This window comes from Larimichthys crocea, chromosome XIII (assembly GCF_000972845.2).
Source record: "Larimichthys crocea isolate SSNF chromosome XIII, L_crocea_2.0, whole genome shotgun sequence".
Lineage (NCBI taxonomy): Eukaryota > Metazoa > Chordata > Actinopteri > Sciaenidae > Larimichthys > Larimichthys crocea.
In genome coordinates this window covers 33,932,534-33,948,386 of record NC_040023.1, presented here as the reverse complement: position 1 = coordinate 33,948,386, position 15,853 = coordinate 33,932,534, and the positions used below count along the sequence as shown (strand labels likewise).

At 42.0% G+C, this 15,853-nt stretch overlaps 2 protein-coding genes across 3 annotated transcripts; both read left to right on the top strand.

Annotated features, from left to right (window-relative positions):
• The first annotated feature begins 851 nt into the window (after positions 1-851).
• Positions 852-5,605, top strand: LOC109143091 (uncharacterized). 2 transcript variants are annotated; one of them, XM_019279139.2, is made up of 5 exons: positions 852-1,053; positions 1,266-1,373; positions 1,482-1,625; positions 2,954-3,589; positions 3,945-5,605. In XM_019279139.2, exons 1-5 carry the CDS (start codon positions 1,008-1,010, stop codon positions 4,862-4,864), a joined length of 1,854 nt encoding a protein of 617 aa, XP_019134684.2. In that variant the 5' UTR covers positions 852-1,007; the 3' UTR covers positions 4,865-5,605. The 2 variants fall into 2 exon arrangements, with proteins under 2 accessions (XP_019134684.2, XP_019134683.2); XM_019279138.2 differs by having other exon boundaries at positions 852-1,173.
• A 13-nt stretch (positions 5,606-5,618) lies between these two features.
• On the top strand, positions 5,619-15,853 carry notchl (notch receptor, like). The gene is made up of 11 exons (XM_027287070.1): positions 5,619-5,936; positions 7,466-7,610; positions 7,707-8,042; positions 9,020-9,240; positions 10,214-10,538; positions 11,451-11,626; positions 11,720-11,781; positions 11,982-12,105; positions 13,159-13,256; positions 13,343-13,674; positions 14,775-15,853. The coding sequence occupies exons 1-11, from the start codon at positions 5,885-5,887 to the stop codon at positions 15,292-15,294; spliced, it is 2,391 nt and encodes a 796-aa protein (XP_027142871.1). The 5' UTR covers positions 5,619-5,884; the 3' UTR covers positions 15,295-15,853.

Below are 15,853 nucleotides of genomic sequence, written 5' to 3'. Positions count from 1 at the left end.
CAGTGAATAGTGCAATAGTGCAAACAGAAAACTGTATCCTTTTATGTTGTGATCCACTGTAACAAGTGAATTTCCTCAGTGTGGGATCAATAAAGTCTTATCTTTATGTTTGTGTTGATTTGTTCTGTGCATCTGTGTCTCTCTATCTCTATCACAGGCTCCACTGATACTGTAATCATTTTATCATTCATTGTAATTGTACAACATGTTTGTGTTGATTTGTTCTGTACACATGACATCTATTGCACGTCTGTCCGTCCTGGGAGAGGGATCCCTCCTCTGTGGCTCTTCCTGAGGTTTCTTCCACCTTTTTTCCCTGTTAAAAGTTTTTCCTCACTCGAACCGAGGGTCTAAGGACAGAGGGTGTCACTCCCTGTACAGATTGTAAAGCCCTCTGAGGCAAATGTACTTTGTGACTTTGGGCTATACAAATAAAATCTGATTTGATTTGATTTATCTTATCTCTGTAAATCCATAAATGCAATTTTGTTTGTGTTTTTTTTTTTTTTCAGCATTCCTTATATCCTAGATTGAAGTTTCATTCCTGTAGGCTCATTGTACTGTTGACCCTGTTGACCCTGTATTAACCTACATATGACAAATTCAAACTTGAAATATCCAAAACCATCATATATATATATATAGGGTAATTTTCTCATAATAAAGTACTTGTACTTTGCTGATAATACATAAACTTCCTTCTTTACTTCTTGAATCTCTTATTATATTTATATTTCTATATACTTACATAAACTTGCTCTCCTCTCCCCCTGGGAGCCAGTGCGCATGCTCAGACATGGCAACTGGCAGTGGGCAGCTCCTCTCTGATCCGACAGTAAAAAAAATAAAAAATATTTCAGCTAAATAAATAAAAACCCTGACTGAGCGAAGTAATGCTGCGTTTCGCTGTCAGAGCCGTGATGGAGTAACAAAAAAAAAAAAAAAAAAAAAAAAAGCGCCCGGTGGTGGAGGAAGGTGGAGAGGAAAAAACTTGTGATTGAATCTGGATGGAACCGACGGGTCTCCGAGACGTTTTCAAATGTATAACACTGTGTAAGCGATGTTGTTTTGCGTTATTCACACTCACCTCTTCGATGCATGTCAGGCCTGTGACGCACACATCTGCTAAAGCTGCACAACATCTGGATTCAGACGCATGGCTCTGCATGCACTGTGGGTTTGCGTTGCTTTTAAAGAGGGCTAAATGCTAATAGCTGTCGTTTGTTTTTGCTTCATGCTGCAACAACCTGTTTCTTCTGTCTCAGCTATTGCAGCAATGGAGGATATTGGTCTCCTTCCCAAACCTACCAATGACCCCCCTGTGCACAGACCCACAGTCACAGAGACTTTTGGGCTGCACCACATCTCCCCAGGTGTGTATGTGTATGTGGAGTGTGTATGCAGACTGTGATGCTGCTTGTTTTTTTTAAAAAGTCTTAACAAGATGTTTGTTTGTTGTGTGTGTTTTTTTTTATACTAAGACTATCTGCACCTCACCGATCATGCAAGCAGGAGATCTGATGGACCGTCCAACAAGAAAAGGTCCCATTCAGGAACAGCACAGCCGCAGATGATGCACCAGTTTCAGCCACAGAACGCAGGTCCGCTGGGTGCTGCTGACACCTGTAAGTAACACTGTGATAACTACTCCCAGATTCTGATGCAGGTCTTTAGTCTGGAGATGTAAAAGAGTGATCTGATGCATTTGGCATTTATCTTTTGTGATGTAAAACAGTCAGAGGAATTAATGCTTTTTGCTTTTTCCACGCAGTACTCGCATTCTTTATTCTTTATTTGGATCCCCATTAGCCTCTGTGAAAGTGGACACTAGTCTTCCCACAGTCCACACAAAAACAACAGCTATAATAAGACAGCAATTTAAAAAAACTCACAAAATATCACTAAGACCAAATAATCTAAACTAAAAACAAAAACAAGGAGCACACAACACACAGCAGCAAGAAATAAAAATATATGAAACTAATTTGCAACAGTGAGAACTAAATTTTAATCTCCTGTTGATACATTTTTTGTTTTAGTGGCTTTTTAAAAAGAAAATCTGTTTTTTATCTGTGAGAATATTCCGAACGGAAGAAGCTCTATTAAAAAAACAGTTTTCAGATGATCAGTACTCACTTGACATGACAAAAAACGGTATGTACTACTCATTTTTTGGTGTAGTGTATTATTCCAAATAACAGTATGCATAATTAGTTTAGCCTCCACAGTTACCAAGATAATCGTTCAGCATCTCACATAAACTATTTACGCATATGAATTCCTGTATGTATCTGGATTAAGGTACTCAAGAATACTGCTACGGACGATAATAAATAGAAAAATATTCACCTAAATTTTTTTATCATCTTACAAACAAAGGGCTTCAGTCAGGACGAGTCATATCATATTGTAAACAACAAGTCTTCTGCTTGTTCGGGTCTCCAGCTGTTTGTCTTTTCTTTATATTTTGGCATCACTGCATGTGTTATTTGATATGTGCTAATATAAAAACGATTTTCTTTCCAGTTTATGATGCAGAAAAATAGCTTGTGGTAATTTATTGCTGTCACTGCAAAGTTTATTTAGCGATTTTACAAAACTGTGACAAGCAGCACAGAGCAAGAGAGAAGAAGCAGCTCTCTGCAGTGTCAACAAGAATTGGTTGACAATGTATATCTTGAATTATTAAAGAATATTAAACTTAAATATTCTGCCATGTCAGGAATCTGTGAAGCAACATATGCTCGAAAATCCCTCATCAGTCAGGCTGTAGATTCATCTCCACATGTGTACAACAAACTGTATACAACATTCCTGTAGGCTCCTGTTGGAGTTATTAAGGAGAGTCAATAATAATATTGCTTACTGCATAATTTTGTGTTCAATAAACCAAGCTATGTATTTAAACCACTGCTTCCAATGATTAATCCAATTTTGTTGTTGGTTTTTGCAGCATTCCTTAATACAGCTTCTAAAAATGGAAACACTAATCTGGATAAGGCAGGGACGGGCAGAAAGAAACCCAAAGTCAAACTTGCAGATCCGTCAAAGTGGAAGCAAAACAAGCAGAAACAGCTGAGGATGGAGGGCAAAGCGTACGTAAGCAAGCGCAAAAAAGACGGCGAAGTTGTGACGAAACAGCCAAGAGCAGTAGGACCGAGGTGCACCTCGACCGCCTGCAAAAAGGCATCAAACCGGCTTTGTAATGAAATCAACGAAGAAGCCAGGAACAAAGTGTTTGATGAATTCTGGCAGGACATGAACTGGGCTCAGAGAAAACAGTACGTAGCAGGACAAGTTGACTGCGATCCCGTGGAGAGATCTCGGGCAGCCGGATCGCAGTCGAGGAGATCGGTTTCGCTCCGCTATCACTTGATGGTGGATGGCAAAAGGAAACAAGTGTGCAAGAACATGTTCCTGTCCACTTTGGGGGTAGGAGAGTGGTCTGTGCTCAACTGGGCACAGAATGGAGCCACAAAAAAGAAAGACTCATATGAGAAGAAATTAGAAAAGAAGCAGACTGTCCCTCAGTGTCCACAACAGAACTCTACTTCCTCTGTAGTCAGTAATACTGTGGAAGTTACCCAGGGTGAGTCTGTACTCTTTTTAACTACCTACTGAGACCATTAGTTGACTTATCAATCGTTTATCAAGTAAAAATGCCAAATATTTACCTCAAATATGAGGATTTCATCATTAGAAACTGATTTTTTGAGGTTTATATCTGCTGGCTGAAAAAAAAATCTTTCAAGCTGTCACCTTGGATTGGAAAATTGTGACATTTAATTGGAAAAATAATGGACAGATTGGTTTAGAATGAAAATAACTTGGTTGCAGACACATTATTTTCCATTTTCTAGCAAAATACCCTAGTTTTTACCATAAAACTAAAGTATATCACAGTAATACCTCTTGTTAAGGATGTTTCCCTGTTTTTTTTCCAGAACAAGTGAATGCCACAGACAAAGACCAAAACAGGCCACCAGAACCAGAGGGGCCTGCCACAAAGAAATCCAGAGTCGCCAGGCCGCTAACATGGAAGCAAAATCGGCAGAAGCAACTCAGGATGGAGGGCAAACCTTACATCAGCAAACGGAAGAAAGACGGCACGACCATAACTAAAGCTCAGAGGACAATCGGACCCAGATGTACGTCCAGTGCTTGCAAAAGAGCATCCAACCGCTTTTGTGCTGACTTCAGTGAAGACACAAGGCACAAGCTGTTTACGAGTTTCTGGCAGTGCATGACCTGGCCCGAGAGAAAGGTCTATGTAGCTGGATTAGTCGATTGCGACCCTGTGGAAAGAACCCGAGCACCATGGACTCACTCGAGAAGATCAGTCTCGATGCGGTATCATTTAATGGCCGACAGCGCCAGAAAACAAGTTTGCAAAAAGATGTTCCTCTCCACTTTGGGGATTGGAGAGTGGTCAGTGCTTAACTGGGCACAAAATGCATCCGAGCAGGATAATCCAGAAGAAAACACCAAGAAGAAAACCGAGAGGAAGTCCCGTAAAGCTTCAGAGCATGTATTTCTAAAGGAGTTCCTCGAGGGTTTACCCAAAGTGCCCTCGTACTGTTGCGGGATGCCCGTCTCTAAGATGTATCTGGAGCCAGTCTTCTCGAACATGTCCGAGGTGTACAGACACTACTACAATCACTGCTTGGAGAAGATGGCGACGCCGCTCTCTCGGCAGGTTTTCTGTGCTGTGTTTAAAAAGATGGATTTGGGATTGTGCGACCCCAAAAAGGATCAAGGGTGTTCTTTCGGTACGACTGGAAATTTGTTTAATGAGCTTTGGGAGGAATACTGCATGGAAAGAGGAGCTTCGGGGCCACAAGCAGAGAAATCAGGTCACCAGTAGAGTTGACGCGTATTACTCCATTACTCTTATTCACGTTGTGGAAAGTGTAATTCCGAGACTTTGCCAAATGACTGTACTTTACGACCTGGCTCATTAAATCCCGTTAAGCATTGATTCTTCCAGGCTCGTGCTATCCGAAGCAATCCATTGGTGTTTATGCAGATGCACACTTGTTTCACTTAAGTAGAATTTTTTAAGCACTACATTTATTCAGATTTTTTTTATTGCAGAGCCATGTGTCTGTAAGGTCTTTTGAGTTTCAGTCATAATATGTGTGAGGAGAGTACTGAAGCATATTATATCTGTTGTTTCAATAGGTGTCCATCCTTAAAGGACTCAGCACTGCAAATTGTTCTTATTTATTTCACTCCGTGCTTGACTGAGGGTGCTCTATTTGTGTATTAAATAATAACTGAAGCAGTTTGCAGGCTTATGTGAGAGGCGTGAGTTTTCTGGCCAAAGCAGCTGGACAAACAGATGTGTGTTCATATGTGTGTGTGTGTGTGTGCCTTTACACGTCTTTATGAAGGTCAAATTCAAACCACGCCCTGTAGCTTTTTAAACATCGAAATAACGGCTCCTCTAACAGCTCGCTTACCCCATACTGTGTCCTTTTTCAAGTCGAGACACAGTTAGAGCTACACACACACGCACATACAGTCATCACCCTCCTATTCTTCTCCACACAGTGGCAGGAAGTTGTCCAGATATCCGCAGGGCCTCTGACAAAAAAAAAAAAAAGAGCGAGTGAACAAAGTGGGCTGGGTGATGGTGGTACTGGAAGGTGTTGGTGGCTGCAGCGGCGGTGATGGAATTGAGTAAATTCACTCAGAGTTAACCGTTCATTGTGAACAGCAGGACAAAAGCGACACCGCAGAGTTTTACAGCGGTGTTGAGGCACAGCTGAGCTACCAGGAGATCAGAGGCAGGTTTATCAAACAGCTGGACTGGACCGGACTGCTGAGCGGAGAAGAAAAGGTGGCACAGCTGGAGACACTAAAAAAAAACAACAACCTGAAGATGTCGACTCTGAGGGCGTTTGTTCTGCTGGGACTGAGCTGGACGTGTCGAGGTGAGTGAGCCAACCTGTTCTCAACAGATTTCTGTGGCACAGACATGAAACGCAACACCTGTTCAAATTATAGTTAAATTTCATCTTACTATTATTATTTTTTGTTCAGCTTTTTGTAGCTGAAGCTCATGAGGTTGACAATATGATACAACTTGTCCAGACTGACGTATTATATTTGTAATATTCTGACAAAGAACTTAATATATTTTCCTAAGTGCATTATTTTGGAATAGACTTTTTTTGTTGTTATTTGTTGTCAATGAAAATATGTATTTAAATTTTTTGATAATCTGTTAAAAGTAACTATTAACTATTTTTACAGTTTTGTCGTTCACACTTTTAATATTCATATCATGTGCTTTAATATTCACAGAAATATAAGAACTTATATTATTATTCTTCCTCTACCAGGCAGCCTCTCTTTGCTGATCAAGTGAAACAAAACTGTACTGTAACACTTCACGTCTAATTTCAGCTCTATTGTTCACACTTTTTTTTTCTGCTGCTATGATTTTATGATCCCACACACACACACACACACACACACACACACACCTGCCAAACCCATTGTCCAACTCCATCACATTCCTCATTGCCACGGCGATGACCTTCGACCTTTATCAAGTCCCAGCCCACTCCATTTCCTGTTGCTGTTCGCTTCTCCTGGAAACTTCCTGTTTATGTCGGGCCCGTTTCCTGTTCCCTTTAACGGTCCGTATCAGGGCCCACCTTCCATGGCTTGACCTGCATTGTTATGAATTCGTTGCTAATGCTCTGAAACAATGAGCGGCGTGAATATGTGTGTGAGATGGTCCTGCGATAAAAACACTCACGCAACAGTTTGAGTGGTGAAATGAAACCGCAAAGCTCAGTCTTAAAATTAATCTGCAGTGGAGATGGACGTACAGTACATAGACAACATATTCAAATTTGAAGCTCAGAGTGTGGTCGCTGTGAGTGGTACCATTTAGCCTCCCAGCTTATTTAAAAATGGGCAAAAATGTGGATCACCGGCGGAACAAAAGCAGGCTCAGTGATGCCTGGTGCTCAAATAAGACATCCGTAATGGCGCTTACTGGTCAATTAAAGCAGCAATGATGTTAATTATGCATAACTTTAAGCCTTAATATAATGTGAACAGGTGAGTTGTATATAAATTAACCCTGAGTACAGGGTTGTCATGAACGGGGAAATTAGCTACAGAGACCAAAACAGTTTTTTGTACCAGGCTGTAAACATGTTTATTTCTGCTGTGAAGTTGGACATTTGAACATGGGGACTTATGGAGACTGACTCACTTCTGGAGCCAGCCTCAAGTGGCCGTTTGAGGAACTGCATTTTTATTTTATTTTATTTTTATTTTTTTTCTGCATCGGCTTCAGTCCACAGTGATAGTTTGCCGCTTGACGATGATGCAGTTACTGTCCTGGAAGCGCTCTGAGGATTTAACAATTTAACAATTTCAGTAGACTGTGACACCCCTAAAGATCTCTTTTTTATGTGCAACACACTCATCTGTGTCTCCACAGCTGCAGCTAGTGACCCATGGGGCCAGTGTCCAGTCACCAGAAAGTGTAAGGAGAAGTTTAGAGATGGATCATGTGACAAATTGTGTATGGCGCCCGAGTGTCTCAGAGATGGCTTCGACTGCCTGAAGGACAGGGGCCAGTGCAAGTAAAACACTTTTGTTGTCAGTTCTATTGTTGCACTTTCATCTTAATAGTGAATTTATTCCACTGAATTGTTGCATGTGTTGTTTCCATCTATCAGTCCGGGTCACATCCAGTACTGCCGTGATCACTACTCCAACTCCCACTGCGAGCAGGGATGCCACAGCGCCGCCTGTGGATGGGACGGCAGCGACTGCTTCACAGACCAGAGCCCCACGTGGGCCAAAGGCACCATGGTTCTTCACATCAAAACCCCGCCGCAACAACGTGGCACCTTCTCCAACAGCTCCCTGCTCTGGGCGCTCAGTGTCCTCCTCCAGACGCCACTAAAACTGAGAGACTCTGTCCCACTTTCAACTAACAGGAACTTGTTTGACTTTGACCCTCAGCAGCTTGCCAGCCTGCTGGCTCAGCCATCACCGGCTGACTCAGATGGGTAGGTGCTGAGTGAAATGTCGAAAAAAAAAAAAAAACTGGGTGTATTTATGATTAGAAAACTCTTTTACAAGAGACACCTGGCAACGATGACAGCATAAAAGGTGCAGACAAAACCAGGAAACAGATGAAACAATATTAAAGACAATTGAACAAAGAAACAGAGACAATAAACAATTAGGTCATAAAACATTGAATTTAGTCTTGAGTTCTGCCAAATATATCAGATGTATCAGTTTAAATTCCTTAATCTGAAAAGTTCAAGATGAACCATGATGGAAGTTTGCCAAGAAGAGAAAAAGAAAAGATACTTGTGTCCACAAGAAAAAACAAACTTTTGTCCCAGTTTCTTTAAAAGATTCTCAACATATTACTTTAAAAATACTAGATTATAATAATTCGTATAATACTAGCATTGCATTTACAATTACAGAATGAAAACCACTGGTTTTGTCTGTCATAACAAAACCCAGTGCTGCTGGAGTACTGACACTTTGAACGTTGAAGATTCATGCTAATAATGGCTACAATAAATGGAGAAAGAAAGACTTTGATCGAGCCTGATACCTAGAATATCTAATATAGGTAAAAGAGTCTGTCTCTATTTTGTATTCATACAACACAAGCTTGAGTATATTGAGCTGAGGCTCCCAAATATTTTGGCATATCAAGGCATCAGGGAGCAAAGATTCAACAGCTAAACAAAAATAAAAGTGGGCCAAGCACAGAACCTTGGGGAACTCCATCAAGCACAGTAAGACAAGTCTGAATTGAGCACATTGACTAGCAAGGACATTGTTTTGAATATTAATATCCATGTGTATAAAATGTTTGCAGGAGTTTGCAGTTTGCAGATGTTGACTTTGTGTAAGTGGGTGTAACTTGATTGACAAGGTTGTACTACATGTCGGAAGACGCCTCAGTAATGACGTAAATGCTCTTTCCTCATGTTTCCTTGTCTCTCACCCTCTTTCCTAGCTCCCTCCTTTTCCTCCAAGTGGACAACAGGCCATGCTCCCATCCGCCTTCTACCTGTTTCCCCTATGCTACCGAGGCAGCCAGTTTCTTGCTTGCCGTCAAATTGCTGAGGCCCGCCTCATTCTCCAACTTCCCAGAGCTGATGGCTATCATCAGTATTAGAGGTGTCCGAGAGGAAATAGGAAGCAGAGATGAGGAAACTGTGATAACGGAAGTCAAAGGTAGGCTTACATGTCCTGTCTCATACGCACGCACATGCACACATCCAGCTTTGAATCCCGTCCAAACAAAACACCTTTACGTTTCCACTGCGTAGATGTGTTGCAGGTTTCAGTTTTGGCTTTTCAAACGTTTAATTTCTCTCTCAGAGGGAGAGCTCAGCATAAACCAAAGTGACAAAGGAGAATATCTGGTTTACACTGATTTATTATGACCTTTGTGATACTGGCCTGACCACCTGTGTGAAAATATGGATTACATCGGAGTTATGAGCAGTACTGCTCTAGACTCAACAAATGAGAAGTTTAGGGGTAAGCATCAGATGTTTGGATTTAGGTAAAAGTCAGAAGAAGAACATTCGAAGAGATAAATCATATTTATACCTCATGTTTTTAGCTTATGTGTCCTTCCAGAAGACGATCTAAATCTCAAAAACTCACTTTTTACAATGAGACACGAGTCAGTCAATGAACTGAGGGGAGTGATTTTAGTGTCTTTCAGCTCATTGTTTTGGTTTTACACCACCCAACTTTACTGTTTTGGTTCAGTCTAATTGCTCTCATTAGTGTTGTTGTTGTCTTTTTCAGCAGAAAAAAATCCTACCAAACAAAAGACAGCTACAGTTAGGAACTAGCTAGTAGACCTTTACAGCTGGATATTTCCATCAGGAGTTGGTGGAGACCAAAACAGAGCTAAAGGGAACGTGAATATTGGATTTACTTTTGCCAGGTGGCCAGAAACGTGACTCCAAATGAATGCTAATGTTGCTCTACGCCTGCCAGTTTACACAACCAGCTTTTATTAGGTGATAATATCTCAGTGCTGTTATTCAATGTGGCCAAACAAAAGCTATTGCTGCTTTAATATTGTGACAAATTAAAGCTTGATCCAAAGTTTGATATAATTTTTGCAGCCATAATGAAAATTGCTCTACCCCATCGCAGTAAAATTAATTTTCCATTCTTCTTCTCAAAGAGCCGACCCCTGCATGGATGTGGGCCGTGATTGCCATAGCAATCGGTCTGCCACTGGCGCTGGCGCTGGTGGTGTTCTTGGTGGTGAGGAGGGTGAGGCAGCAGCGGGCCGAGAGGGAAGATTGCAACAGGGTGAGACACCGATCCACAGTCACAGACAATGACCCTAAATCAAAGGCATTGGCGTTGCACGCGGCACACCAAGAGCAGAGGATCAGATCCAGCAGAGAGAAAGACAAGATCAGCCTGAGGAAAAAGAAGAAAGCAAAGGAAGCAGAGAAAAAGAGAAGGAGGGAGCCGCTCGGGGAGGATGCCATTCGAATGAGGTGAGGGGAGCTGCTTTGAAAAGCATGAGAGGATGTTTTGTCTGCCGGACCAATGAGGTCATGTGGACAAAAATGGTGTGTTCTGAAACAAGTGAGAGTTCATCCTGGGTAGTTATTGAAAGAGCTATTTTTAAAGTAGCTCCCATAGTTATTGGTTAGTAGTTATTTAGTAGTTATTTTTAAACACTCGAATACAGTATGTATTTAATATTCACAACAATAACACAAACAATAGTTACTAAACGGGAGGATGCAAACTAATAAACTTTTCCTATCAGTTCATTACTGCCATGATTTAATGTTTGTTTGCAAATCATGATGAACATTGGCACTGAAACGATGAATCCATTGATTAGTCGATTAACTGGCAACAATTTTGATCATCAGTTAATCATTAAAGTCATTTATCAAGCAAAAATGTCAGACGTTTTCTGGTTCTCACATCTCAGATGTAATTGGATTGTTGGATTTGATGCTGTATTTATTTTATATAGACTAAATGAGCAATTTAAAGATTTGATTTGTAACATTTTGTACTGTAAGCATAATGTTTACTGTATAAAAAGATGAATTCACAATGAGTAGAGAAATATCCTGGTGGTCAAGTGAGTAAGAATGCATATTATGTTATTGCAATGTTCCTGGTTTAGTTGTAAATACTGTCATTACTTTATAGTGTCACACCCTGACAACAGCTCACTCAGGGCTGTGAAACAATAATCTCTAATCCCTGTCATGTTCAGTTTCCTCAAAAACCTCCAAAAATGTGAACATGCATGGGTTGGTAAACATGTGTTTTAATGGAAAGACTGTATATTTGTCCGGGTGTGTTGCAGACACACAAAATAAGAAGAAAAGAACCTGCTGCAGTTTCTTAATGCACCATATCAAAACTGTGCTTTTGTTTTTCAGACCTCTCAAAAGAGATCAGGACATAGGAAGTGACACAGACTTCACCCAGAGTTCAATGGAAGACATCAGTGCGAGATGCTCCAGGCGACAAGAGGACACCTCCATCTGTGACCACAGGACCCAGGAGCAGAAACACTACCGGGGCGGACCGTCACAGCCCCGCAGGCCAATTCAACGTAACTCTTTAATTTATTCATAAATGTTACAGGAGATAACTGAGGAGTTCATGGAGACACTATTCTCACACACTGATTCTTGTTCTCCTGCAGCTCCACCTAGAGGATGGGAGAGAAACGCCATGCCTCCTCCTCTGCTCAGTCCTCCTCAGCAGGTCAGTCCTTCACAATTCAGTTTTATTTTATCCATGTTGTGAGGAGCCAGTGTTATCTGGGACTTGTATCTGGGATATTATTTAATATTTTGTTGTTTGTTTGTTTCGATTTAGATCTATAACTATAGACCACCCTGTAAACATGTATCTATATGTGATGTCTGTCTTATATATTCATCATGGCTTGGTTGTGTTGGCAGTCGGCAGAGTGGTGTGGCCCGGACGGGTCTGTGGTTCTGATCCGAGCGGTGCGAAGCGGACTGGACAGAGTGGTCTTGGAGCTGCTGCGAGCAGGAGTGCCCGTCAACAACACTGACCATACTGGTAACCCCTAAACCTCAGTCAAATAGTATTTGCATCTAATTCTTGGTGTTTGTTTCAATGAGGAATTATATGCAAATGCAGTTTCATTAATGTCTGTGTTAAATCAGCACTGAGGACAAGACGCAGCAGAGGTTGATTGCTTGAAATTATTAAAAAATGGCTGATTTTATAACTGCTTTGTAACTCAAGATGACAAACAAAAAAATATCTTTTGGGTTTCATAATCATTGTCGATGCTTTTCGACTCAGAGTCACATATCATATGTCATATCTGTCAGAAGCAAAGCAACTCTGAAATAAACATCAGTATTCTTCCACCTTGTGACTTGCTGATGTTTAACTGTCGACCATGTTCACCATCTTAGTTTAGCTCGCTCACATTGTGCAGCTGGGGCTGGTGGGAATGTGATTTGTTTTTCAGTTACTTAGTCACGAATCAAAATATTAAAGTTATAACATCTGTACCAAATCATGGCGATACAGCCAACAGCTTCGGAGACAAAGTTAGTAAGGTTCAACTTCTGGTGATCATGAACTTTGAAAAAAAGTCTTTGCCATCTTTGGCTCCAGTCTCATCTTACATAACATGTAGAGCCCAGGAGCAAGCCATTATTTTCTGACACCTGTACACTGAGGGGCTGAGTAACTGGTGTAACTTACCCCGTCTCTCTCACGTCCTCCTTCTGTGTCCCTCCTCTCCTATAACCTGTCCTCATATCTCCATGGCTTCCACCTCCTCCTCCTCCTTCAGATCCCCTGCTGCCCTCCTCTGACTCAGAACAAAGTTAATGTCCTCTAGTGCTCAAACTCGAGTTGATGGACACATTAACTTTTGTCTCCTTGCTCTTGCCGTCTCTTTTTCTGCCTTTCTGTCTCGGGCCATCTCTTCCTCACTTCGGCTGAAGCAATTCATCTCCGCATCCCCATCCCTCCATCATCCATCTCTTCACCATCTGGGCTCGACTCTGTTGTGTAATGGTTGTTCATTGGCTGACTTACTCCCTCCCTTCTTCCCCTCACCTCCTCCCCCTCCACTCACACTGTCTCTCTCAGGGAGATCAGCCCTGCACTGGGCATGCTCAGTAAACCACCTCTCCCTAACAAGGACCCTCATTCGCTATGGGGCTGCTGTGGACCTGCAAGACAACAAAGTAAGTTCTGTCTCTGAGTTATCGTTCTTTATGGTTAATACTTATACATGGAAAACACAATAATAAACTATTTATTTCTCTGGTAGGGCGAGACGCCGCTCTTCCTTGCCGCCCTCCATGGGTGCTATGATACGGCCAGACTCCTCCTCCTCCATGGTGCCAACCTTGAGCTGCACGATCGAAGAGGACGCCGTCCAATAGACGTGGCCAGAGAAGGCATACATCACCAGGTCCTGGAACTCCTCTTGGCTCACCAGATTCAGAGAGGGCCCGTTCCTGTCGACCCGAACAACGACATGCTGTGGGAGGAACGCTCTCTGATGTACTCGCCATGGGTCGGATCGCAAGGCATGCCGGGAAGAAGCGCCTCCTTCTCTGGGATCATAGCGCATAGAGACATGACCCCGCCTCCACAAAAGTAAGGCTTCAGGAATATAATGCACACATAGAAATCGATATTTGCCTCAACAGGCTCCATAATTCAAACTTCCTCCAGTTCCAGCTTGTCCATTGTGAGGATGTTTTAGTTGCTTTCTTTCTTGTTTTGTTTTTTTTGTTGAAAGTAAATTGATAATAAATTGAATATCTACGGGTGTCACAAGAAATCGCGGTTTTAGTAAGTAGTGACAGACATCTTTCAGTATTTTCTGACAGTTTATTGATCAACAGTTTCACAATTAACACACTGAGTGGAGTGGATCATGAGACAGTGAGCTGATTGGATAAACATCGCCTAAGAGGTGACTGTTAACACAGCAGTTTGCAGGCGAGTCATCGTGGTGAACAATTCTTATCTATGCTTTACAGTAAAGCAGTATTCTCACAGTTAATATTCATTGAAAAGTTGATATTTTAGGGGAAAAACACTACGATATACTGTGTTCAGCTGCAAAACATCAACAAAAAACACAAAATCAGGGAGTGTAGACTTCAACCTTCAGGAACTTTAAAATTCTTTGCGATGTGAAGCCCATCACAACGCAGATTTAAGTGAAAGTGAAAAACTGTTGATGTCTTATGTTAAATATAGGCTATAAAACATGGACATCGTATCCGTGATCTTACCCATAGGTCTCAGAAATACTGCTGTGAAGTTCAAAGTGTGGTGTGGGTGCTCAAACAAGCAGCCACACTGATAATCCTGCATAACTTTAAGCCTTAATATAATCTGAACAGGTGAGTTGTATATAAATTCACCCTCAGTACAGTTGTCATGAACGGGGAAATTAGCTACAGAGACCAAAACTGTTTTTCGTACCAGGCTGTAAACATGTTTATTTCTGCTGTCTAACATGGGGACTTATGGAGACTGACTCACTTCTGGAGCCAGCCTCAAGTGGACGTTTGAGGAACTGCAGTTTTTTTTGTTTGTTTTTCTGCATTGGCTTCAGTCCACAGTGATAGTTTGCCGCTTGGCGATGATGCAGTTACTGTCCTGAAAGCGCTCTGAGGATTTAAGTGTTGGCTTTCAAACATCAACCTCTAACCTCTATCACTGTGACTTTCTTGTCTTGCCAGTGATTGGTCGATGAACCGAGTACCGAACCAGTACCCCTCCCCACAGAACTGGCGACCACAGCTCAACCAATCAGCGACAGCGCTGGTCCCTCCAAGAATCATGGGCCGCTCGCCTCGGCCAATCAGCACCTTACAGGAGGTGACCTCAGAGGATGAGGATCGTGACAGGCACCAGGAAGCCCCCAGAGCTGCGACACCTCACTTCCTGTCACCACAGCCTGCGCCTAGGCAACGATCCTTTTCCTGCACCCAGCATGCACTGCAGCGTCGCTCCAGTGGCCACCAGCCAGAGCCCAACTATGTTATCGTGACAGACAGAACAGCCAATGAGCCCATAGAAAGAGTTGTTGTTTCACCTCCCACAGATGTTGTCGTCCAATCAGATCGCCAGCCAGTGTTAATCGGTGACAATCCCAGTAGAGCAGAACAAGCAGTGATGAGTTCAACAAATCCAGAGCAGAAATCCAAAGGTGAGAGGTCGAACAACACGACTGCTGACTCCACACAAACAGCCTTGTAGAGAACAGAGAGCCTTTCAGTTCAGCCTATACGAACACGTGAAGAAGAGTCGCAATGAAGCTATACCGACAGAGAGGTGATGAGTTTTAGTTTGGCATGAGGTTTGTTTTGTTTTTAAGCCCAAAACTGGAGCCAACCTTGATTTTCTGTCATTTTGGGACCTTAATTATGATCAAATATGCATCTGTTGGGTGTCTCCTGGCAGATTTTCTTCCTTATTTGTTACATTCCTGTCACATTAATACACAGCAGCACTCGGAGATGTTCCTTTCCAAATCAGCTCCCCAGTTTTCACTCAGCTTTGCCTAAATTATTATTATTATTGTTATTTTTACTAGGGAGCGGGATCCTTGTACATTTTCTGTTACAACACACACACGCAGTCAGATAGGTAATATAACAACATGTCTGAGATGAATGCAAGTCACCCTGAAACTGCAACATCTTGTGGATCCTGTTGTCAAGAACTGTAATAAACAACCCAGGAGACAGATGTGCACGGTTGCACAAAGATGTCAGAGTCCTGCTGATGCATGCAATAAAGTGACTTTTCATGCAAA

Bases quoted from the DNA above. Each gene is read 5' to 3' on its own strand.
- LOC109143091 (XM_019279138.2), top strand. From the start codon at position 1,008: ATGGAACCGACGGGTCTCCGAGACGTTTTCAAATGTATAACACTGTGT. The intron at 1,174-1,265 runs GTGGGTTTGCGT...CTTCTGTCTCAG, and splicing joins CGCATGGCTCTGCATGCACT to CTATTGCAGCAATGGAGGAT. The intron at 3,590-3,944 runs GTGAGTCTGTAC...TTTTTTTTCCAG, and splicing joins TACTGTGGAAGTTACCCAGG to AACAAGTGAATGCCACAGAC.
- notchl (XM_027287070.1), top strand. From the start codon at position 5,885: ATGTCGACTCTGAGGGCGTTTGTTCTGCTGGGACTGAGCTGGACGTGT. The intron at 5,937-7,465 runs GTGAGTGAGCCA...GTGTCTCCACAG, and splicing joins ACTGAGCTGGACGTGTCGAG to CTGCAGCTAGTGACCCATGG. The intron at 8,043-9,019 runs GTAGGTGCTGAG...CCTCTTTCCTAG, and splicing joins TCACCGGCTGACTCAGATGG to CTCCCTCCTTTTCCTCCAAG.